Consider the following 25,021-nt stretch of genomic DNA (forward strand, 5'->3'; position numbering starts at 1 on the left):
GCCTGAGCAAGAGCGAGACCCCATCTCTACTAAAAATAGAAAGAAATTATATGGACAGCTAAAAATATATATAGAAAAAATTAGCCGGGCATGGTGGTGCATGCCTGTAGTCCCAGCTACTCGGGAGGCTGAGACAGGAGGATCGCTTGAGCTCAGGAGTTTGAGATTGCTGTGAGCTAGTCTGACGCCATGGCACTCACTCTAGCCTGGGCAACAGAGTGAGACTCTGTCTCAAAAAAAAAAAAAAAAAAAAAAATCAGCAAATTTCTCTTTTAAAAAAATTATGGGTACATAATAGTTGTGTATCCTGCAACTTTACTGAATTTATTTATCAGTTCTAATAGTTTTCTTGTGGAGTCTTTAGGTTTCTCTAGATATATGATTATATTGTCTGCAAACAAGGATAATTTGACTTCTTCCTTTCCAATTTGTATATACTTTATTTCTTTCTCTTGTCTGATTGCTTTAGTTGGAATTTCCAGTATTATGTTGAATAACAGTGGTGAAAGTGGTCATCCTTGTCTTGTTCCAGATCTTAGAAGAAAGACTTTCAGTTTTTCCCCATTCAGTTTGCTACTAGTTGTGGGTCTGTCATATATGGCTTTTATTGTGTTGAGGTTAATTTCCTTCCATATCCAGTTTTTTGAGAATTTTTATCATGAAGCGATGTTGAATTTTATTGAATGCTTTTTCAGCATCAGTTGAAATGATCATATGGTTTTTGTTCTTTGTTCTATTGATATTATGTATCACATCAATGGAACCATTCTTGCATCCCTGGGATGAATCCCACTTGATCATGATGAATAATCTTTTTAATGTGTTCTTGAATTTGGTTTGCTAAGTATTTTGTTTAGGATTTCTGCATCTATGTTCTTCAGAGATGTTGGCCTATAGTTTTCTTTTTTTGTTGTGTCTTTGTCTGGTTTTGGTATCAGGGTGATACAGGCCTTGTAGAATGAGTTTGGGAGTATCCCCTTCTCCTTGATTTTTTGGAGTAGTTTAAGTAAGATTGGTTTTAATTCTTCTTTGAATGCTTTGTAGAATTCAGCAGTGAAGCCATCAGGTCCTGGGCTTTTCTTTGATGGGAGACTTATTACTACTTCTATCTTGTTACTTGTTATTGGTTTATTCAGGTTTTGGATTTCTTCCTGGTTCAATCTTGGTAGGTTGTGTCTAGGAATTTATCCATTTCTTCTAGGTTTTCTAATTTATTGGCATATAGTTGCTCATAGTAGTCTCTAATGATCCATTGGATTTCTACAGTGTCAGTTGTAATGTCTCCTTTTTCATCTCTGATTTTATTTATTTGGGTCTTCTTAGTCTAGCTAAAGGGTATGTCTTTTGTTTATCTTTTCAGAAAATCAACTTTTATATTGATTTTTTTTTGTTTCAATTTCATTTATTTCTGCTCTGATCTTTATTTCTTCTAATTTTGGGTTTGGTTTTCTCTTGTTTTTTTAGTTCTTTGAGATGTATTCTTAGGTTGTTTATATGAAGCTTTTCTGCTTTTTTTGATGTAGGCACTTATTGCGGTAAACTTTCTCTTTTTACTGCTTTTGCTGTATCCCCTAGGTTTTGATATGTTGTGTTTTCATTGTCATTTGTTTTGAGAAATTTTTAAATTCCTTTCTTAATCTCCTCATTGACCTCAAACATAGTATTTGTTTTATATATATAGATACTTCAGTGTTGAGTGCATATATGTTTAGAATTGTTATATTCTCTTGTTGAATTGACCCCTTTATCATTATATGGTGACTTTCTTTGTCTCTTTTTACAGTTTTTGTCTTGAAATCTATTTTATCTGCTAGAAGTGTGGCTACTCTTGCTCTTTTGTGATTTCCATTTGCAATGGACTATCCTTTTCCATCCCTTTGTTTTCAGTCTATGTGTATCTTGTCTTTATAGGTAAAGTGTGTTTCTTGCAGACAACATATAGTTGGCTGTTGTTTTTTTATCCATTCAGCCACTGTATTTCTTTTGATTGGAGAGTTTAGTTCATTTTCATTCAATGTTATTATTGATAGGTAAGGACATACTACCATTTTGTTATTTGATTTCTGGTTGTTTTGTGGTCCTCTCTTTCTTACTTCCTTTCTATCTTCCTTTGTTGAAAGTGATTTTCTGTGTTTTAATTTCTTGCTTTTTATTTTTTGTGTATCTGTTGTAGGTTTTTTGATTTCAGGTTAACACAAGGCTTGCAAAAAACATAACCAATTATTTTAAACATATGACAACTCTGCTTACAAAGAAATGAATAAACAAGCAAAGAGAAATCTATCAGAAATTCTACCCTTTAACTTCATCTCCCCGTGCCCCACTTTTTAACTTTTCATTTTATACTGTCTATCTCTCAAAAAGTTGTTATTTTTGATAGGTTTGTCTTTTAGTCTTCCTCCTCAAGATAGAAGTGGTTTATATATTACAATTGCAGCACTAAAGTATTCTGTGTTTGTGTTCTTACTGTTACCAGTGAGTTGTATACCTTCAGAAGATTTCTTGTTGTTCATTAATGTACTTTTCTTTCAGATTGAAGAACTCTTTTTAGCATTTTTTGTAGAGCAGGTCTGATGTTGATGAAATCCCTCAGCTTTTGTTTGTCTGGGAAAGTCTTTATTTCTCTTTCATGTCTGAAGGATATTTTTGCAGGATATAACATTCTAGGGTTAAGGTTTTTTTCCTTCAGCATTTTGAATATGTCATGCTACTCTCTCCTGGCCTATAAGGTTTCCACTGAGAAGTGTGCTGCCAGACATATTGGGGCAGTTTTGTATGTTATCTTTTTCTTTTTTCTTGCTTCCCTTGGGACCTTTTCTTTATCTATGACCTTTGGGAGCTTGATTATTAAATGCCTTGAGGTAGTCTTGTTTGGGTTAAATCTGCTTGGTGTCCTATGACCTTCTTGTACCTGAATATTGATATCTTTCTCTAGGTTTGGAAAATTCTCTGTTATTATTCTTCTTCTTATTATTTTTGTTTGTTTTTTGAGACAGAGTCTCACTCTGTTGCCCGGGCTAGAGTGCCTTGGCGTCAGCCTAGCTCACAGCAACCTCAAACTCCTGGGCTTAAGCAATCCTCCTGCCTCAGCCTCCCAAGTAGCTGGGATTACAGGCATGTACCACCATGCCCAGCTAATTTTTTTCTATTTTTAGTTGTTTGGCTAATTTATTTATATTTTTTTAGTAGAGACAGGGTCTCACTCTTGCTCAGGCTGGTCTCGAACTCCTGAGCTCGAGCGATCCTCCCGTCTCGGCCTCCCAGAGTGCTGGGATTACAGGCGTGAGCCACTGCGCCCTGCCGGTTATTATTTTTTAAATGAATTTTCTACCCCAATCTTTCTCTCTACCTCCTCTTTAAGGCCAGTAACTCTTAGATTTATTCTTTTGAAGATATTTTCTAGATCTTGAGGCTTGCTTCATTCTTATTTATTCTGTTTTCTTTTCTGACAATGTATTTTCAAGTAGCCTGATCTTCAAGCTTGCTAATTCTTTCTTCTGCTTGGTCAGTTTTGCTGTTGAGTGACTCTGATGCATGTCTCAATTTGTCAATTGAATTCTTAAGCTCTAGAATTTCTGCTTGATTTTTTTAATTATTATATTTCCATCTCTTTGTTAAATTTCTCTGATATGCTTCTGAATTCCTTCTCTGTGTTGTCTTGAAGTTTACTGAGGTTCTTTAGGACAGCTATTTTCAATTCTTTTTTTTTTTTATGTCATCTTATTATTATGGGGGATACAGAATTTCAGGTTACATACGTTGCCCATGTACCGCCTGTCCCCCCAAGTCAAAGCTCCGGGCGTGTCCATTCCCCAGTGTGCGTTGCACCCATCATGTAGGTATATGTCCCTCCCCTCCCCACCCCCCCTTTGAAAGGTCACTTATCTCCATTATTCAGGGATTGGTCACTGGTACCTTAGTTTGTTGGGTCAGGTCACGTCTTCCTGGATGTTCTCGATGCTTGTGGATGTTCGTAGATGTCTGGGCATTGCAGAGTTAGGTATTTATTTTAATCTTCACAGTGTGGGCTTGTTTGAACCCATTCTTCTTGAGAAGGCTTTCCAGATATTCAAGGGGATTGAGTGTTGTGATTTAAGTCTTTGGTCACTGCAGCCATATTAGCACTGGGGGTGCCCCAAGCCCAGAAATGTTGTGACTCTTGCAGACTCCCATTGGTACCGCTTTGGTAAGCTTGGGTAAGATACAAGAGGATTACCAGGCAGTCTCTCACTCTCTTCCTTGATTCTCTTTGCTGGGCTGCTGGAGTTGGGGGAGGAGTCACGGGGGCACTCCCCTGTGGCTACCAGCGCCAGGTCACACCTGAAGCCAGCCCAGTCTCACCCAAAGCCAGTGGTGACTGTTGCCTGGCTACCTCTGATGTTTATTCAAAGCCCAAAGGCTCTTTAGTTGGCAAGTGGTGAATCCTGCCAGGACTGGGTCCTTCTCTTCAAGGCAGCATGTTTCCTTCTGGCCCAGGGTGCGTGCAGAAATGCCATCCAGGAACCAAGGCCTAGACTCAGCACTCAGGAGTCTGCTTGGCACTTTATTTTACTGTGGCTGAGCGAAGTCCTCTGAGCTCTTACCTTTCCTTTCCTCAAGTGGAGGAAGACTCTACCTGGGCTGCACTGCCTGTAGTTGGGGGAGGGGTGACACAGGCACTGGCTTGGCTGCAGCTGCTGGTATGTCACTGGGTCACGTACACCCCAAGTCCACTGGCTCCGAGGCAGCACAGTCACAGGAATTACCCAGGGATTGCAGCCCTGTGGCCTGATTGCCTTATGAGGTTAGTCTAGGCCCCAAGCTGCTCTTTGTCTGCCAGTGGTGGGGCTAATGGGAACTCAGGCTTCCAGGTGGAGGATTTCCCTCTGGCCAGGGTGGTCAAAATGCTCCCTCCATGGGCACTGGCAGAAATCTGCCTTGTGCTGTGTTGCCCTGGGCCAGGGTGGCCCTGGGTTTTGATGCAAAGCCCTATAATCACTTCTCTCTCCTTTGCCCGGGCACACAGATTCTCTCTCTGCTCCGGATGCTGCTGGGGGACGGGGGAGGGGTGGCATAGGCAATGCAAAACTGTCTTATCTGCCCTCTGATGTGCCTTTTTCCTTGATATAAAATCGCTCAGCTGATTTTTCGTTCTTCTGAAGGTGCTTGCTTGTGTGGATAGTTGCTGTAATAGGTGTTTGTGCAGAAGGACAATCACTAGAGGTTTCTATTCAGCCATCTTGTTCCACCTCTTACTCCAGCAAATTTCTAAAGAAAGACCTAAAACATTTGTAATCTTAAACATTGAAATAAATGTGAGCTATACATTTAAGAAAGATTAATAAAAACAAGATAATAATTTACCCAGTTTGTGGTGGATTAAGTCAAAGAATAAAAGTTTGCAAAGCGAAAATCGTAAGGAGCACCTCCTGCCACCACGCTGTTCGCAACAGCCACGGCAAGCTCACTGGGTGATTTGTACTGCATTGTTTATTGTCATGCATTTGTACGATTATTGTGTACTCTATGGATTTTTATTGGACAATAATTTGTGTTGATTCATTTCTTCATTTTCCAACCTGCTTGTTCCAGTTCAGGGTCATAGGTGGCCAGAACCTATCCCATCAGCTCTGGGCACCAGGGGGGACTCAACCCTGGACAGGATGCCATTCCTGCGCAGGGCACACTCGCACATCTACCCACACTCACTCACTCTGGGATAATTTAGACATGCCAGTTCACCTAACGTGTGCATCTTTAGAATGCGGGAGGAAACCGGAGTACCCAGAGAAAAACCCAGGCAGACATGGGGAAAACATGCAGCCTCCACGCAGACAGTGGCTGCGGCTAGAAATCGATTTTTTTTTTCTCATCAACGTGAAAACAAATGACATCGAACGAAACAAGGACCTGTGCTTTCTAGGTGCTTCCTGTTGGAAGTACGTCATACCTCCCTTGAAGTATTCTTGCCACAAAATCTTTCCTGGAGCCCACCAAGTCTCTAGATCTTATCATCAGTTTACTGGAAATAAAGGAACATGTTAAATGACTCCATGAGGATGTAATCAACAAAGTTGGGAGTGTGGGAACCTATTAAATAAATTACTGGGCTGGGCGCGGTGGCTCATGCCTGTAATCCTAGCACTCTGGGAGGCCGAGGTGGGCGGATTGTTTGAGCTCAGGAGTTCAAGACCATCCTGAGCAAGAGCGAGACCCTGTCTCTACTAAAATTAGAAAGAAATTAGCTGAACAACTAAAAATATATAGAAAAAAATTAGCCGGGCATGGTGGTGCATGCCTGTAGTCCCAGCTACTCGGGAGGCTGAGGCAGAAGGATTGCTTGAGCCCAGGAGTTTGAGGTTGCTGTGAGCTAGGCTGACGCCATGGCACTCTAGCCGGGGCAACACAGTAAGACTCTATCTCAAAATAAATAAATTACAAGAAAAACAGAAGGAGAGATAATGTTTAGAATAAAAGTGATTTAACAGATATATTAATTTTTTTAAAATTATTACTATTTATTTATTTATTTATTTATGAGACAGAGTCTCACTCTGTTGCCAGGGCTAGAGTGCCGTGGTGTCAGCCTAGCTCACAGCAACCTCAAACTCCTGGGCTCAAGCAGACCTCCTGCCTCAGCCTCCCGAGTAGCTGGGACTACAGGCATGCAGCACCACGCCTGGCTAATTTTTTCTATTTTTAGTTGTCTGGCTGATTTATTTCTGTTTTTAGTAGAGATGGGGTCTTGCTCTTGCTGAGGCTGGTCTAGAACTCCTGACCTCAAGCAGTCCTCCCACCTTGGCCTCCCAGAGTGCTAGGATTCTAGGTGTGAGCCACCACTCCCGGCCAAGAGATATATTAATTAAATGTAACAGCTGACCCTTGTTTGGATCCTAATTTGAACAAGTCAGCTATAAAACAGCAGTGAAAGGGACAATTAGGGAAATTTGAACCCTGGATGTTTGCTAATATTAAGGAATTAGAACTTTTTTTGTATAAAGATTTATTTTTGAGACACATACTAAAAATTTATGAATGCTTTGGTAATCCTGAGATTTGCTTCAAAATAATCCAGTGTCAGTATGGTTGGGGGAGAAGAGCAGAGGGTAAATGGGTGAGGTAGAGATGAAATAAGATTGCCTATGAGTTGATAATTGTTGAAGCTGGGTGATGGATACATGGTATTCATGATACTATTTTTTCTGATCTTATATATATTTAGAGTTTTCCATAATAAAAAAATTGTTGAATCACTTGGGGAGCTTTAAAACAAAATGGATACTGACCTCACTTCCCTGAGAGATTCTGATTTATTGGGCTGGGATAGGGAATCAATTTTTAAAAGCATCCCAGGGGGCTCTAATATGCAGCCAGGGTTGAGAGCTACTGATTTATATTATGTCCCTAGATGATCGCATCTATTTAATCTCATCAGTGTGCTGACAACTCCCAGATTAATGTCTCTAGTCCTCACCTTTCCCTTCCTTAAGCTCTGGGCTTGTATATTCATCTGCATACTTAACATCACTTACCTGGAGGTCAAATAGGCATCTCAACCTGAACATGGTGAAAACAGAACTCTTTATTTTCAACCCCAAACCTGTTTCTCTCCCAGTCTTTTCTATCTCAACAAATGGCACTCACATTTACCTAGTTACTGGTAGTCAATAAATTGTTCGTGTGATAATAAGAAAGTCTTAACAAAACTAATGTGGATAAACTTCTCTAGATGATCCAAAGAGATCTCTATCTTGTGTAACTCGTGACTATCAACCATAGAAAATATGCAACATTCTCTAAGAATATGAAGGTTGTTTTGATTCACTCTTTAGCTCTCCTACCTCTAAAATCCTAATATTTTGAGCCAGTGATTGAATTTGAACAATACTAAGTTCTTTTTCAGGTTTTTCTACCAAAACATTTGGAGGAGTTGGGATGAAGAAGAGGAAGATGAGTACGATTATTTTGTCAGATGTGTCGAACCTCGATTGAGATTGTAAGTGTTATTGACCTTATACGTGTTGGAAAAATAGTTATCCATGGTTTAATTTTACCTGTGTGAGATACACACATGCACACTCCAGGGTTCCATAGCCAGAAATAGACCATGTACAAATAGTACAACCCTTTGACAAGTTACTAAATGAAACTTGTGCAAGTTCACATACACATGCTTTTAGTGTGTTTTTTTTTTCTTTTTTTTTCTTTTTAGGAAACGCTTTACGAATTTGCGTGTCATCCTTGCACAGGGGCCATGCTAATCTTCTCTGTATCATTCCAATTTTAGTATATGTGCTGCCGAAGTGAGCACTGCTTTTAGTGTTTATAGACTGAGTCTAAACACAAGGAGTTCAAGAACATCTAAGTTAATAGCTCACTATTTTGTAAATCTGAATAAAATTCAATTGAGCTAGTATGTTAAAAGTCCTTTGTTAAATTCAAAGACAATTGTTTGGACTGGGAGTGGTGGCTCACACCTGTAATCCTAGCACTCTGGGAGGCCGAGGGGGGAGGATCACTTGAGGTCAGGAGTTCCAGACCAGCCTGAGCAAGAGCAAGACCCCATCTCTACTAAAAATAGAAAGAAATTAGCCAGACAACTAAAAACATATAGAAAAAATTAGCCGGGCATGGTGGCACATGCCTGTAGTCCCAGCTACTTGGGAGGCTGAGACAGAAGGATCGCTTGAGTCCAGGAGTTTGAGGTTGCTGTGAGCCAGGCTGATGCCACGGCACTCTAGCCTGGGCAACAGAGTGAGACTGTCTAAAAACAAAAACAAAAAAGACAATTGTTTGAAAACTGAAATTATTTGAATTATAGAAGACTTTTTTGCTTTAATTTTTTAAAGGATATGGCTTTACTCTAAGTTTCTACAGTAAAATAAAGTAGGCTAAAGTAACAGACTTATCTCAGGATGTTTAGTTAAGCTCTTGCCTTAAATCTTATTTGACAAATAGATGAAAATACTAAATAGTTGGTAGTGAATAAAAATTTTCAAAATACCTAAATACATTCTTCTAATTTATCATATTTTGGCAGGCAAAACCCCTTCCACACAAAAATACCTAAATTAAACATGCAACCCAAATACAACTATTTGTTGTTCTACGGACCTTATTAAATGTGGCATTTATTTTTCCACTAGATGGTGCTCTATGACCAGTCATTTTTTTTCTTGTTTTCATGAGCAGTAATTTAATACGTAGTGCTGCAACAAGAATAAAATTATTATAACTCACACTCCAAAAAAAAAAAAAAAAATTGTAGAAGATAATTTTTTTCCCTGTGTGAAAGATGATTTGACTATATAAGCAAAGGCAGTAAGCCTTTATATTTTTGTGGAACCCAATTTGATTTAGTAGATTTCTTGTGTTTTAAATAGTAAATAAAATGAGAAATATATGAAAGTCTGATTAATGATTCTACTTGGTTTAGAATTATGTCTGTTTGATTTCAGCTCTTCATAAATTCGCTGTGATTTCTATTTAGCTTTCCAGTTTTCCCATTTTGCATTTCCTATTTTCCCATAGTGTATTCAATAAAATCCCAGAATTTCAATATGGTTGAATATTTTCTAGATTTGATACACTTGCTTTTAAAGAGCAATGATTGGTTTTGATTGAAGTGAAATGTAATGGTAGGTGAATTTCATGTGTTTCTGGCAAATTTGATTTTTACTTGGAAAAAAATTGTCTTCTGATTTGACAGCCGTGCACATGCCAACAAGAAGAAATAATTTACATACGTACCTTGTTCGTCACTGGAAGATGGGAAATCATAAGGGAGGGATTGTTATAGGGAAGAAACTATGGTACTTGATGGGGAGACTGGAATGCTGTCAAATTGGGCAGATTCTTTAAAAAGGTCCCTGGGCTAAGATAGGATTGGAGCTAGCAACAGGCAAGATTTAAAAGGAATCAAACCATACAGTCTTTTTTTTTTTTTTTTTTTCTGGAGACAGAGTCTTGCTCTGTTGCCCTGGCTAGAGTGCTGTGGCATCAGCCTAGCTCACAGCAACCTCAAACTCCTGGGCTTAAGCAATCCTTCTGCCTCAGCCTCCCGAGTAGCTGGGACTACAGGCATGTGCCACCATGCCTGGCTAATTTTTTCTATATGTTTTTAGTTGTCCAGATAATTTCTTTCTATTTTTTAGTAGAGTCGGAGTCTCACTCTTGCTCAGGCTGGTCTTGAACTCCTGACCTTGAGCAATCCTCCCGCCTCGGCCTTCCAGAGTGCTAGGATTACAGGCGTGAGCCACCGCACTGGGCCAAACCATACAGTCTTGATTTTGCACTGTGCAGTAAATGTTTTCCTTTCTAATTCAAAACACACTGCTTCAGAACTTAGGGGTCTGAGACACAGATGTTAGGTTCATTGCCTCTAGACTACAAAGTATTAGTATAATAAGAAATAAGCTAACTGGCATGGGTATTGGAAATGTTAAGAAATTTATTTTAAAATTTGAGTCATAATCTTTGCAACTTAATAGACCAGTGGTTTGGTCCCCAGTTTGTTGTTTGCAAAGCGGAATATTTCTAAATGAGTATGGATTAACTAAAGCAGACAAAATCTTTGCTTTTCAGGCTTCACCTAATTCATTTACTTGAAAAACAGGAAAAAAGCATTTTTTATTCATTTTAAATATTTGAATGTTCACCATAATTCGATGTAATTCGATCTGTTTAGGATGTGGTTCTGTTTTTTTTTTTTTTTTTTCTATCTTATTCAGAGCATAACTAAGTTTAAAAAAACATCGTCTAAGGCAATAGTTCTCAACCTTGGCTACACATTAGCATCTCTAGGGAACTTTAAAAAATACCTACTTCCAGAGACGAATTTAATTGGTCTGGATAGGGGCCTGAGCACCTGTATTTTCAAAAGCTCCCCAGGTGATTTAATGTTTAGCCAGGGTTGAGAAGCTCTGACCTAAGGAATAGCTAGTCAATATACATTTTACTGAGAAATAGAGCAATTATTTTAACTATAGGTAATGCCAATATTGTACTTTATTTTCAAATCCATTAATTTTTACCCATGAACTTGATTGTACATTTATAAATTATTTTATTACATCTAGAAATATTTTTTGTTCTGTCTTTATATTTGAGAGGGTTATATACATTAATAAATTTAAAGTGCTAATAAGGTTTTCTAGTACCTGGTTATTTTGTTTTAATCATGCTCTAGTTTAGTAATGACAGCTTTATTTTTTTTTTCTCAGAATCTCAAAGGCTTACGTTTTTGAAATTCTCTAATGATATTTCTGAAGAAATATTCAGAATTTTGTGCCATAGTGCTTTAAATGCAAGCACAGACAGATGATTTGAATCATTTCTAATATTTGATCCTATAAATATGGTAATCTTAAACATTGTTGTGAAACAATTTGAGATACTTCCCTTCCTACCCACACTCCCACATTGCCCTCTGCCACTCCTTCCTTAAGATTTTGAATCTAATATATGAGAAGAAAGGAATTTCTTATTAAATAATGATTACAAATTATGCAACGTGAACTTTCAGCGTTTCTAAAACACAAATGCTTGGATCTAAGACCAAAAATAATCAACTTCTCAATAGAAGAAAAATTAGTGATCTTAATGAAATAGTGCTTCAAACTTTCGATGGCTTCTACTTACATTAATAATAGAGTGCCATCAGACAGACTTAACTTGTGCCTGAGTTATATACCATAAAACACTTTTCTTATTTGGTCTTTGAGGACTAGATGTGCAGTCTTAATGGTAGGAAAATGTGCCTGAATGGCAATGGATTTCAATTTGCTTTTAAACTTTCAGGCATTATGACATTCTTGAAGACCGAGTTCCTTCAGGACTTATTGTTGACTACCGCAATCTGTTGTCTCAATGCGAGGAGAGTTACAGAAAATTTTTAAATCTGAGAAGCAGTTTATCAAATTGTAACTCTGATTCCGAGCAGGAAAATATCTCCATGGTGGAAGGGTTAAAATTGTATTCGGAGATGGAACAGTTGAAACAAAAGCTAAAACTCATTGAGAATCCTTTGTTGAGGTATGTGTGTCTTGTTATCTTAGCTAGTTAGCATCTTCTTTTACAAGCCGTCTTACTGAAAACTGATAGCTCTGTTTGGTTTCTTTAAGGTATGTGTTTGGTTATCAGAAGAATTCTAATATCCAAGCAAAAGGCATCCGTCCAAGTGGTCAGAAGGTCACCCATGTGGTCTCCTCTGCCATAACGACTGGTCTACTGTGTTCCCTGCTCAGGGACAGGCTTTGCCAGGAGCCTTATGAAGAAGAAACAGAAATTCAGGTAGAGTTTCTTGCTCTAGGTGGCTCTTTTCCTTCTCATTTATTGCAGGTTTTCCTGAATTCTACAAAGGGTTTATGGGAGCTTTCCGAGATGGTTTTCTGTGAAATGGGAAATAGAGCCCTGCCGTTTATCAGCAGTAGTCACTTACCAAGCATGTTTTGGGCTCAGTTATTAAAGCAGATACTTCAATATACAGTTTTGGCTCCATTTTCAAAGTGAGACATGAAGACACCTGGACTAATATTCAAGTTGCTTTTTGGGGGTGTATTTGCAATGTGTTGTCATTGTTTTCTAGTTCCATAGGGATCCATTGTCTGCTATAAATGCCTGCTATGAAGGTGACACTGTTATTGTTTGTCCTGGCCATTACGTGGTACATGGCACATTCTCCATTGCTGACTCCATTGAGTTGGAAGGTGAGTGTGGAAGATCACACAACCAAACTCGCATGTATGATATGGTTAAGTAAATAAGTAAATCACCAATCTTGTTGAAGCTCCAAGAATGTGATTTCAGCCCATTTGATTTAAAATGGGTTGCCTTGAAACATTAAGGTTATTAAAAGCTTAAAGCAAATTGACCCAGTATTTGAATAACTTGTCTTATGGTTCTTTACAGCAGTATACATGTTGGGAAGATGTTTACAGGCACATATAGGAAAAAAACTATTAGGAAGAAGCATACTTTTCAGATTATAGGTGGTTTATGTAAAGGAAATCTAATTTCTAGTATATAAAAAAAAGTTCCCAGCAATGTTTTTTTAAATTTTAGTAGTATTTAGGTTTGTTGCTTGCTCTTATTTTTTTTTTTTTTTTTTTTTTAGACAGAGTCTCACTCTCTTGCCTGGGCAGAAGGATCGCTTAAGCCCAGGAATTTGAGGTTGCTGTGAGTTAGGCTGACGCCAATGGCACTCTAACCTGGGCAACAGAGCGAGACTCTGTTTCCGAAAAAAAATAAATAAATAAATAAATAAATAAAAAATAAAGATAGCTTAGAGCTGATATTAGATGTAGTCTAAATATTTCTCAATAATTTTTCTATTTTTTGTAGTGACAAGGTCTAGCTCTTGTTCAGGCTGGTCTTAAACTCCTGCCTCAAGCAATCTTCCCGCTTCAGCCTCCCAAAATGCTAGTATTGTAGGTGTGAGCCACTGTGCCCAGCCAAGATCTGACTTTTTTTATTGGTTAACAGAGTAGTTCAGTTTTTCTAGTAGCTACAATTGTTTAAGTCAGTTTGTTAGATTTTAAGTCAATTTCTTTAAGAGCCTATTAAAATTAGATAATCTTGAGAAAATGCTTTGGTTTATTCAAATGTAATTTATATTAGAATCATAGAATCCCAGAGGTAAAACTTAAAAGGATTGAATGCTTAGAAGCCCTTTGACCCAGATCTAAGTTCTTAGGATTATTTATTTATTTTTTATAGCAGTTTTATAAGTGAATTTAGTGCTGAGCTGGTCTGAGATGGATGGTAGGATAGTCTTCCTGATATGGGGACCACTTGGGAAGTTATTGTTAAAAATTGATTACCCTGGTTTAAATTAAATAGGACATATGGAGAGATAATTAGATTTTCTTTAATTGCAACTGGATTGACTGATGTTAAATTATCATCTGGAGTCATTTGAACTAGAGATATCTGTTGTAGCATTTTTGTGTTTAGACATTTCCCCTCATCCATCCTAAAATTCTTGCTCTCTTCCTTAGGATATGGTCTACCAGATGATATTGTGATAGAAAAGAGGGGCAAAGGTGACACTTTTGTGGATTGCACGGGTGCAGATATTAAAATCTCATGCATAAAATTTGTTCAGCATGATGCTGTAGAAGGAATCTTAAGTAAGTATCTGAATGTTTGGTATATGATTTGTTCTAGACTTTGAAGGGAAACTTTCTATGGAAGATAAAATTTAATGAAATGCCACTCATGAGTACAGACATACATTATTTTACTACCCTTTACAGATACTGAGTTTTTTACAAATTGAAGGTTTTTGGCAACCTTGCTTTGAGCAAGTCTATTGATGCCATTTTTCTAACAAATTGTGCTCACTTTGTGTCTCTATGTCACATTTTGGTAATTCTTACAATGTTTCAGACTTTTTAATGATATCTGTTAGGCTGATCTGTGATCACTGATCTTTGATGTCACTACTGTAATTGTTTTGGAGCACCATGAACTGTGTCCATTTAAGATGGTGAACCTAATCACTAAATATTGTATGTGTTCTGACTGCTCCACCGACCAGTCAGTCCCCTGTCTCTTTCCCTTTCCTCTGGCCTTCCTATTCCCTGAGACACAACAATATTGAAATTAGGCCAATTAATAAACCTACAGTGGCCTCTAAGTGTTCAAGTGAAAGGAAGAATTGTGCGTCTCTCATGTGAAATCAAAAACTAGAAATGATTAAGCTTAGTAGTAAGGAAGGCACGTCCAAAGCTGAGACAGGCCGAAGGCTAGACCTCTTGTACCAAATACTTAGCCAAGTTGTGAACGCAAAGGAAAAGTTCTTGAAGGAAATTAAAAGTGCTACTTCAGTGAACACATGAATTATAAGGAAGTGAAACAGCCTTATTGCTGATAAGGAGAAAGTTTTAGTGGTTTGGATAGAAGATTAAACCAGCCACAACATTCCCTTAAGCCAAAGCCTAATCCAGAGCAAGGCCCTAATTCTCTTCAATTCTGTGAAGGTTGAGAGAGGTAAGGAAGCTGCAGAAGAAAAATTTGAAACTAGCAGAAGTTGGTTCAAGAAGTTTAAAGAAAGAAGCCATCTCCATAACATAAATGTGCAAGGTGAAACAGCACGTTCTGATATAGAATCTACAGCAAGTTATCCAGAAGATCTAGCTAAGATAATTGGTGAAGGTGGATACACTAACCAACAGATTTTTAATATAAATGAAGCAGCCTTATACTGGAAGAAGATACCATCTAGGACTTTCATAGCTAGAGAGAAGTCAATGCCAGGCTGCAAAGGACAGACTCTCTTGTTAGGAGCTAATGCAACTGGTGACTTTAAATTGAAGCCGGTGCTCATTTACCATTCCCCAAATCCTAGAGCCCTTAAGAATTATGCTAAATCTACTCTGCCTGTGCTCTATAAATGAAACAACAAAGCATGGATGACGTACATCTGTTTATAGCGTGGTTTACTGTTGAGACCTACTGCTCAGAAGAAAGGATTCCTTTCAAAAGGCTGATTGACAATGCACCAAATCATCGAAGAGCTCTAATGGAGATGTACAAGTAGATTCATGTTGTTTTTATGCCTAACACAACATTCATTCTGTAGCCCATGGATCAACGGGTAATTTCGACTTTCAAGTCTTATTATTTAAGAAATATACTTCATAAGGCTGTAGCTGCTATAGGTAGTGATTCCTCTGATAGATGTGGGCAAAGTCAATTGAAAACCTGGGAAGGATTCACCATTCTAGATGCCATTAAGAACAGTCATGATGCATGGAAGGAAGTCAAAATATCAACATTAACAGGAGTTTGGAAGATGTTGATTCCAACCCTCATGGATGTCTTTGAGAGGTTAAAGATTTCAGTGGAGGAAGTAATTGCAGATGTGGTGGAAATAGCAAGAGAACTAGAACTAGAATTAGAATTAGAGCCTAAAAATGTGACTGAATTGCTACACTCTCATGACAAAACCTGAATGGATGAGGAGTTGCTTTGTATGGATGACAGGAGAGTGATTTCTTGAGATGGAATCTACTCCTGGTGAAGTAGAAGATGTTGTGAACATTGTTGAAGTGATGACAAAGCGTTTAGAATATTACCTAAACTTAATTGATAAAGCAGTGGCAGAGTTTGAGAGGATTGACTCCAATTTTGAAAGAAGTTCTACGGTGGGTAAAATGCTGTTACAACATTATCACATGCTACGGGGAAATCATTCATGAAAGGAAGAATCAATTGATATGGGAAACTTCCTTGTTACCGTATTTTAAAAAATTGCCACAGCTATCGCAACCTTTAGCAACTACCACTCTGATCGGTCAGTAGCTATCAACATGTGGGGCAGAAAAATTACAACTTGCTAAAGGCTCAGATGATCGTTCGCATATTTTAGCAAAATAAAGTATTTTAAAATTAAGATGTGTACATTTTTTGAAAAACGTAATGCTACTGCACACTTAACAGACTATAATATGTGTAAATATAACTTTTATATGCATTGGAAAACCAAAAAATTTGTGAGACTCATTTTATTGTGTTATTTGCTTTATTGTGGTAGTCTAGAACCCATCTCTGAGGAATGTCTGTTTATGGAAGGCTGGTTAATTACTTGCTTATATACATAGCATGATAACTTTGGGAAATTTAACCCAAAGTGAAAAATGGTTCAGCCTATTTTTGAAAATTTGTTAGTTTAACATTAGTTTCTTTTCTGTGTGATCATTTTTTTCTTTTAAAACATTCTAATATTGTGGTCTGTGTTCATTGTATTCAATTTAGAATAAGACTGAAACGAGCTATCTTCATGTTGCACTACTGCTTGTTTCCTAGGTTCTGTATCCCTTTTCTTGAATTGGGGTCTTTTTCTTACTTCCAAGATACTCAGCAAAGTTTCTCTCTGATACTTGTTTTTGATAATGAAAGTGCTTTTGCACTTCTGAGATCAGGTTATTCTTTTTTAAGAATGTTGCTTTTAGATTTTAAAAAATAACTCAAAATAGTCATTGTTCCATATTTTATGAATTTGTAATTCAGATACCAAAGTTTTAATGATAATTATTGAGAAATATTTAGACTACATCTAATATCAGCTCTAGGCATCTTTATTTTTTATTTATTTATTTATTTTTTTGGAAACAGAGTCTCACTCTGTTGCCCAGGTTAGAGTGCCATGGCGTCAGCCTAGCTCACAGCAACCTCAAACTCCTGGGCTTAAGCAATCCTTCTGCCTCAGCTTCCCGAGTAGCTGGGACTACAGGCATGTGCCACCATGCCCGGCTAATTTTTTCTATATATTTTTAGTTGTCCAGCTAATTTCTTTATATTTTTAGTAGAGATGGGATCTCGCTCTTGCCCAGGCTGGTCTGGAACTCCTGACCTCGAGCGATCCTCCCGCCTCAGCCTCCCAGAGTGCTAAGATTACAGGCGTGAGCCATGGTGCCTGGCTTAGGCTATCTTTAATACTGGAAAAGGCACATTACTTAAAGCAGTCAACTGTATGTTCTCATCATAGTCATTCACCGTGGTAAGACTACGTTGGAAAACTGTGTACTGCAGTGTGAAACTACAGGAGTCACAGTACGAACATCAGCAGAATTTTTAATGAAGAACTCGGATTTGTATGGTGCCAAGGTATGATAAGCTCCTGTCTTCATGGGGAAGTAGTTTGGGTTTAAGTTCTAGATAAGCATATAAAAAATATGGGACCAAGAGGAAGCACATAATCCTGTTCTCTTTCCTCAAAGATACTCAGACACGTATCTACTAAGTCAGTCAAACTCAATTGTACAAGGTTCTTACATAGCATTTTCAAAACATAGATTAGGAAGAGAATAAATCTCACAATTACTTTATGGTAACTTTAAGAGAGGTTTAGACCCTTAAAATTATAACTTTGTAAACAATTTTGCAACAAAGCTCAATTGCTTTATTCTTAATTAAACTTTTTGAGATTGTTGTAGATTCACATACTGTTTAAGGAGTAACACAGAGTGATCCTGTATGTATGCCCTTGCCAGTTTCCCCCTAATAGCAACATCTTGTAAAACTACTACAATATCACAACCAGAATATTGACATTGATTCAGTGAAGTTAAAGAGTATTTCCATCACCACGAAGATCTGGCATGTTGCCCTCTTTTTCAACTTTTAATTTTTTTTTATTTTTATTTTTAATTTGTATAGATTTAAGGAGTACATGTGCAGTTTTGTTACATGGATATATTGCATAGTGGTGAAGTCTGCCTCCCTCACCTGCCTCCCACCATGTTGCCCTTTTACAACCAAACCCCCTTGCCTTTCCTACCAACCTCCTCCTCTGTTGGCAAACCCTAATCTGTTTTCCATTTCTATTATATCATAATTTCAAAAATGTTATAAAAATGGAATTACACAGTATATGACCTTTTGGGATTGGCTTTTTTCACTTAGCACAATTTTCTGGGGCTCTCTCCAGGTTGTTGTGTGTACCATTAGTTTCTTCCTTTTTATTGAGTAGTAGCCCAATGTGTGGTTGTTCCACAGTTTGTTTGTTCACTGTTGAAGAACATCTAGATTGTTTTCAGTTTTTGCCTATTGTGAAGAAAGTTGCTCTAAACATTCGTGTATAGGTTTTTGTGTAAACATTGTTTTCATTTCTTATGGGTAAGTGCCCAGGAATGCAATTGTAGGTTATGTGGTAGTTGCATGTTTAATTTTTTTTTAAGATTAAAAAACTGCCAGAGTTTTCCACAGTGGCTATACCATTTTATAGTCCCAGTCGAAATGTTTGAAAGATCCAGTTTCTCTTGTATCCTCAACAGCATTTTGTGTTTTCACTATTTTTTATTTTAGCCATTTTGAAAAGTGTGTAGTAATATCTCATCGTATTTTTTGTTTTTTTTTTTTTTTTGTTTTTTTTTTTGAGACAGAATCTCACTCTGTTGCCCGGGCTAGAGTGCCATGGCGTCAAGCTCACAGCAACCTCAAATTCCTGGGCTTAAGCAATCCTTCTGCCTTAGCCTCCCGAGTAGCTGGGACTACAGACATGCGCCACCATGCTCGGCTAATTTTTTTCTGTATATATAATTTTAGCTGTCCAGATCATTTCTTTCTATTTTTAGTAGAGATGGGGTCTCGAACTTCTGAGCTCAAACGATCCACCTGCATCGGCCTCCCAGAGTGCTAGGATTACAGGTGTGAGCCACTGTGCCCGGCCTCATTGTGGTTTTTTTTTTATGGTTTTTTTTTTTTTTTTTGAGACAGAGTCTCACTTTGTTGCCCAGGCCAGAGTGAGTGCCATGGCGTCAGCCTAGCTCACAACAACCTCAAACTCCTGAGCTCAAGGGATCCTCCTGTCTCAGCCTCCCGAGTAGTTGGGACTACAGGCATGCACCACCATGCCCGGCTAATTTTTTCTATATATATTTTTAGCTGTCCATATCATTTCTTTCTATTTTTAGTAGAGATGGGGTCTCGCTCTTGCTCAGGCTGGTCTCGAACTCTTGAGCTCAAACGATCTGCCCACCTCGGCCTCCCAGAGTGCTCATTGTGGTTTTAATTGTCATTTCCCTAGTGGTAATGTTGAATGTATTTTCATATGCTTATTTGTCATACTTATATCTTCTTTGGTGAAATGTTTTCCATGAATTTTTCCCATTTTCATTTATTTATTTATTTTTATTGTTATTTCAGCATATTGTGGGGGTACAAAAGTTTAGGTTACATATTTTGCCCTTGCCCCCCCACCCCCCCAGTCAGAACTTCAAACGTGTCCATCCCCTAGACGGTGCGCATTGCACTCATTATGTATGCATACCCCATCCCTTCCCCCTTCCCATTTTCTAATTGGATTATTCTTTTTCTTTTACTGTAAAGTTTTGAAAGTTCTATTTATATTCTATTTATACTCCTTTGTCAGGTATGTGGTTTGCAGAGATATTTTCTGCCACTCTGTAGCTTATCTTTTCATCTTCTTCATATGGGCTTTTACAGAGTAAGTTTTAAATTTTGATGAAGTCTAATTTATCAGTTTTTCTTTTTATGAGTCAACCTTTCAGTGGTAAGTTTAAGAACTCATTGCCTGGCTGTAGACCCCAAAGATTTTCTATTATTTTTCTAAAAATTTTATAGTTTTACATATGGTTGTGATTCATTTTTAAGTTAATTTTGGTATAGATGTGAAGTTTTGGTCAAGGTTCATTTCTTTGCCTGTGGATGTCTAATTGTTCCTGTACTATTTCTTGAAAAGGCTGTCCTTCCTCCAATATGTTGGTTTTACATTTTTCTCAGAAACCATTTGGGCATACTTGTGTGGGTCTATTTCTGGGTTCTCTTCTATTTCACTGGTCTGTATATCTATTTATTCCTCCGCTAATACCTATAGCTGTATATTGAGTCTTGAAATTGGGTAGAGTGATTTCTCCCACTTTATCTTTTTCAAAATTGTTTCAGCTACACTAGTTACTTTGTCTTTCAATATAAATTTTAGAATAATCTTGTCTATATCTACAAAAAATCATGCTGAGATTTTGATAGGAATTTTAAGAAACCTGTATATCAGTTTGGGGGGAGAATTGACATCTTTACTGAGTCTTCCAATCTGTGAACACAGTATGTCTCCATTTATTAGATCTTTGATTTCTTTCATCAGCATTGTATAGTGTTCAGCATACAAGTGTTGTGTGTGTTTTGTTAGATTTGTACCTAAGTATTCCACTTTTTTGAGTGATTGTAAGTGATACTATTTCTTCTTCTTCTTTTTTTTTTTTTTTGAGACAGAGTCTCACTCTGTTGCCTGGGCTAGAGTGCTGTGGTGTCAGCCTAGCTCACAGCAACCTCAAACTCCTGGGCTCAAGCGATCCCTCTGTCTCAGCCTCCCGAGTAGCTGGGACCTACAGGCATGTGCCACCATGCCTGGCAAATTTTTTCTATATGTATTTTTAGTTGTCCATATAATTTCTTTCTATTTTTTTAGTAGAGACGGGGTCTCGCTCTTGCTCAGGCTGGTCTCAAACTCCTGACCTCAAATGATCCACCCACCTCGGCCTCCCAGAGTGCTAGGATTACAGGTGTGATAAGTGATACTATATTTTAAATTTTGATGTCCATATGTTCATTGCTAGTATATAGAAATACAATTGATTTTTTATGTTTATCGTGTATCCTGTGACCTTACTGAATGAATCTTACTAGTTCTAGGGGTGTTTTTATAGATTCCTTAGAATTTTCTGTATAGGCAATCATGTTATCTGAAAATAGGGACGGTTTTCTTTCTTCCTTTCTGATCTATTTGCCTTTTCTTTTCTTGCCTTATTGCAGTGTCTAGAACTTCCAGCACTATGTTGAATAAGAGTGGTGAGAGCAGACATCCTTACTGTGTTTTTGATATTAGGGGGAATGTATTTAGTATTTCATCATTGAGTATAAGGTTAACTAGGTTTTTTTGTAGATACTCTTTATCAAGTTGATGAATATCCTCTGTATTTCTATTTTTCTGATCATTTTAATCATAAGTGGATGTTGACTTTTCTTAATGCTTTTTCTGCATTGATTGACATGATCACATTATTTTTCTTATTGGTAAGAAGAAAATGGTAGGTTACATTGATTGATTTTCAGTTTTTGAACCAGCCTTGCATCCCTGGAATAAACCGCACTTGGTCATGGTGTATAATTCATTTTGTATCTCTTTATCTGGTTTTGGTAGCAGTAATACTAGCTTCATAAAATGAATTCTGAAGTGTTCCCTTCTCTTCTGTTTTCTAAAAGAGATTGTATAGAATTGGAGTAATTCTTTAAATGTTTAATAGACTTTTCCAATGAAACCATCTGGGCCTGGAGATTTCTCTTTTGGGAGTTTTTAAATTATGAATTCAATCTCCTTAATAGTTACAGGGCTCTTAAAATGACCTATTTCATATTGAATAAACCTTGGTAGCCTGTGCTTTTTGTGGTATTGGACCATTTCTTCTGTGTTGTCACATTTATAGGTATAGAATTGTTTTGTAATATTCTCTTATTCTTTTTTTTTTTTTGAGACAGTCTCACTCTGTTTCCCGGGCTAGAGTACTGCGGCATCAGCCTAGCTCACAGCAACCTCAAACTCCTGGGCTCAAGGGATCCTCCTGCCTCAGCCTCCAGGGTAGCTGGGACTACAGGCATGCGCCACCATGCCTGGCTAATTTTTTCTATTTTTTAGTTGTTTGGCTAATTTCTTTCTATTTATAGTAGAGGCGGAGTCTCGCTCTTGCTTAGGCTGGTCTCGAACTCCTGAGCTCAAGCAATCCTCCTGCCAGCGTCCCAGAGGGCTAGGATTACAGGCATGAGCCACCGCACCCGGCCTATTTCCTTATTCTTTTCATGTCTCCAGGGTCTGTAGTGATAATCCATTACATTCTTGATATTGGTAGTTTGTGTCTTCTCTGTTTTAAGAACCAACTCTCTGTTTCATTGATTTATTTTTATTCTGTTTTCAATTTCATTGACTTTTGTTCTTGTTTTTATGATTTCATTTCTTCTGCTTGACTTGGGTTTATTTTGTTTTTTCTGAGTTCTCCACATGACAGCTTAGATTCTTGATTTGAGACTTTTCCTCTGTTCGAATGTACGCATTTAATGCTGTAAATTTCCCTCTCAACATTGCTTTAGCTGTCTTCCACACATTTTGATATGTTGTATTTTCATTCTTTGACCCATGTAGAGTTTAGAAGTTTGTTGTTTAGTTTCCAGGTATTTGGAGTTTTACTGTTATCTTTGTGTCATTGATTTCTAGAAACACACAATATGATTTCAACTCTTAAATTTGTTGAGGTTTGTTTTATGGCTCAGGATATGGTCTATCTTGATATATGTTCCATGAGCACATGAAAAGAATGTGTATTATGCTGTTGTTGGATGATGTATTCTATAAATATCAACTAGATCAAATTGGTTGATAGTGGTATTGAGTTCTTCTATATCTCTGATTTTCTGTTCTATCAATTATTAAGAGAGGAATGTTGAAGTCTCTAATTGTGGATTTGTTTATCTTTTTCAAGTTTTTGTCTTTTTATTAGTTTTTGCTTTACATATTTTACAGTTCTATTATTTGGCATATATTTAGGATTGCTATGTCTTTTTAGAGAATGAACATGTTTATCATTATGTAACATTACTGTCTGTCTCTGGTAATTTTCTTTGCTCCAAAGTCTACCTTATCTGTTATTGATACGGACATACCTGATCCTTTCGCTAATGTTGTTATAATATGTCTTTTCCCTATCGTTTTACTTTCAACTTGCCTGTATTATTCTGTTTGAAGTGAGTTGTAGACAGCATATAGATGGGTCGTATTTTTAATCCATTTTGACAATCTTTGTCTTTTCATTGTTATATTTAGACTATTTACATTTAATTGATGTTAAATCTCTAATCTGCTATTTTATTTTTTGTTTTCTGTTTGTTCTACTTTTCATTCTCGATTTTCTTTTTTCTGTCATCCTGTGGGCTACCTGAACATTTTTCAGAATTTCATTTGTTTTTGAGTATATCTCTCTATAGCTTTTTTAGTGTTTGTTCTAGGTATTATATGTACATAATATCACAGTTTACCTGTGTCATCATTCACCAGTTCAAGTGACGTATAGAAACTTTGCCTCTCTTCATGTCTCTTTACCGTCTCCTGTTTATAATTGTCTTAAATATTTCTTTTACATACACCTAGAACCACAAAAGAATATTGTAATTTTTGTTTCAAATTTCAAAGATAATTTAGAAAACTCAAGAAAGGAAAGCCTATTATATTTACCTATATTTTTGCTTACTGTGTTCTTTTTTTGCTTTTGGATGTTCTAGGATTCCTTCCTTTATCATTTATTTTTTGTTTAGAGAACTTCCTTTAGCCATTTTATTAGGGGAGGTCTGCTGGTGACAAATTCTCTTAGTTTCCTTTCTTCTTAGAATGTCTTGACTTCCTCTGCATTCCTGCACAATATTTTCATCTGGTGTAGGATTCTGGATTGACAGTTATTTTCTTCCAGCCCTTGAATAATACTGTGCCTCGTTCATCTGGCCTCTGTGGTTTCTGATGCTGTCAATCACGTTTTATTCTGCTGTAGGTAAGGTGTAAAATTTTCATAGATGCATTCGAGACTTGCTTTGTTTTTTAGCTTTCAGAAGTTTAATTATGATGTATGCTGGCATAGATTTCTTTGAGTTTACCCTGTTTGGGATTTGCTCATCTTCTGGAATCTGTAGATTTAATGTCTCTTGCCAAATTTGGGAGCTTTTAGTCATTATTTCTTCAAGTATTTTTTTAGCTTCACTATCTTTCTCTTCTCCTTCTAGGACTCTGATGACGTGCATATTGGATCTTTTGTCATAGTCCAACAGATCCCTGAGGCTCTGTTCACTTTTCTTTTTTAGTGTATTTTCTCATTGTTATCAGATTGGGTAACTTCTATTGTTGTATCTTCCAGTTCATGGATTCTTCCCCCTTTTCTTTTCATTCTGCTGTTGAACACATCCACTGAGCTTTTTATTTCAGTTATCACATTTTCAGTTCTAAAATTTCCACTTGGTTCTTTTTTTTTTTTTTTTTTTTTTTTTTTTTTTTTTTTTGTTGAGACAGAGTCTCACTTTGTTGCCCAGGCTAGAGTGAGTGCCGTGGCGTCAGCTTAGCTCACAGCAACCTCAGACTCCTCGGCTTAAGCGATCCTACTGCCTTAGCCTCCCGAGTAGCTGGGACTACAGGCATGCGCCACTATGCCCGGCTAATTTTTTCTATATAGATTTTTAGTTGTCTATATAATGTCTTTCTATTTTTAGTAGAGACGGGGTCTCGCTCAGGCTGGTCTCGAACTCCTGACCTAGAGCAATCCACCCGCCTCGGCCTCCCAGAGTGCTAGGATGACAGGCGTGAGCCACCGCGCCCGGCCTCCACTTGGTTCTTTATATCTTTTATTTCTTCGCTGAGCATTCTTCATTTGTTTTAAGTATGTTCATTATTGCTTGTTGAAACATTTTTATCATGATTGCTTTAAAATCATTGTCAGTTAATTCTAACATCTCTGACATCTTGGTTTTGGCATGTATGGATTGTCTTTAT

The 25,021-nt window shown here is 37.3% G+C and overlaps 1 protein-coding gene and 1 non-coding gene across 4 annotated transcripts in view; one reads left to right on the top strand and one right to left on the bottom strand.

The window, feature by feature from the left end:
- The window catches only part of SHCBP1 (SHC binding and spindle associated 1), a 44,807-nt gene that overhangs the window by 11,695 nt on the left and 8,091 nt on the right, over window positions 1-25,021 (top strand). For 2 of the 3 annotated variants that reach the window (XM_069456526.1, XM_069456527.1), the window contains exons 5-10: window positions 7,883-7,975; window positions 11,779-12,012; window positions 12,102-12,270; window positions 12,566-12,686; window positions 13,977-14,108; window positions 17,471-17,589. In XM_069456526.1, the coding sequence (XP_069312627.1) occupies window positions 7,883-7,975; window positions 11,779-12,012; window positions 12,102-12,270; window positions 12,566-12,686; window positions 13,977-14,108; window positions 17,471-17,589 (868 nt within the window). The remainder of the gene's footprint in view (window positions 1-7,882; window positions 7,976-11,778; window positions 12,013-12,101; window positions 12,271-12,565; window positions 12,687-13,976; window positions 14,109-17,470; window positions 17,590-25,021) is intronic. The other variant, XM_069456528.1, reaches the window with a different exon arrangement.
- LOC138374094 (U6 spliceosomal RNA) lies at window positions 8,184-8,290 on the bottom strand. The gene has a single exon (XR_011231364.1). It is a non-coding gene; the product is annotated as a U6 spliceosomal RNA (small nuclear RNA).

This window comes from Eulemur rufifrons, chromosome 23, assembly GCF_041146395.1.
Source record: "Eulemur rufifrons isolate Redbay chromosome 23, OSU_ERuf_1, whole genome shotgun sequence".
Classification (NCBI taxonomy): domain Eukaryota; kingdom Metazoa; phylum Chordata; class Mammalia; order Primates; family Lemuridae; genus Eulemur; species Eulemur rufifrons.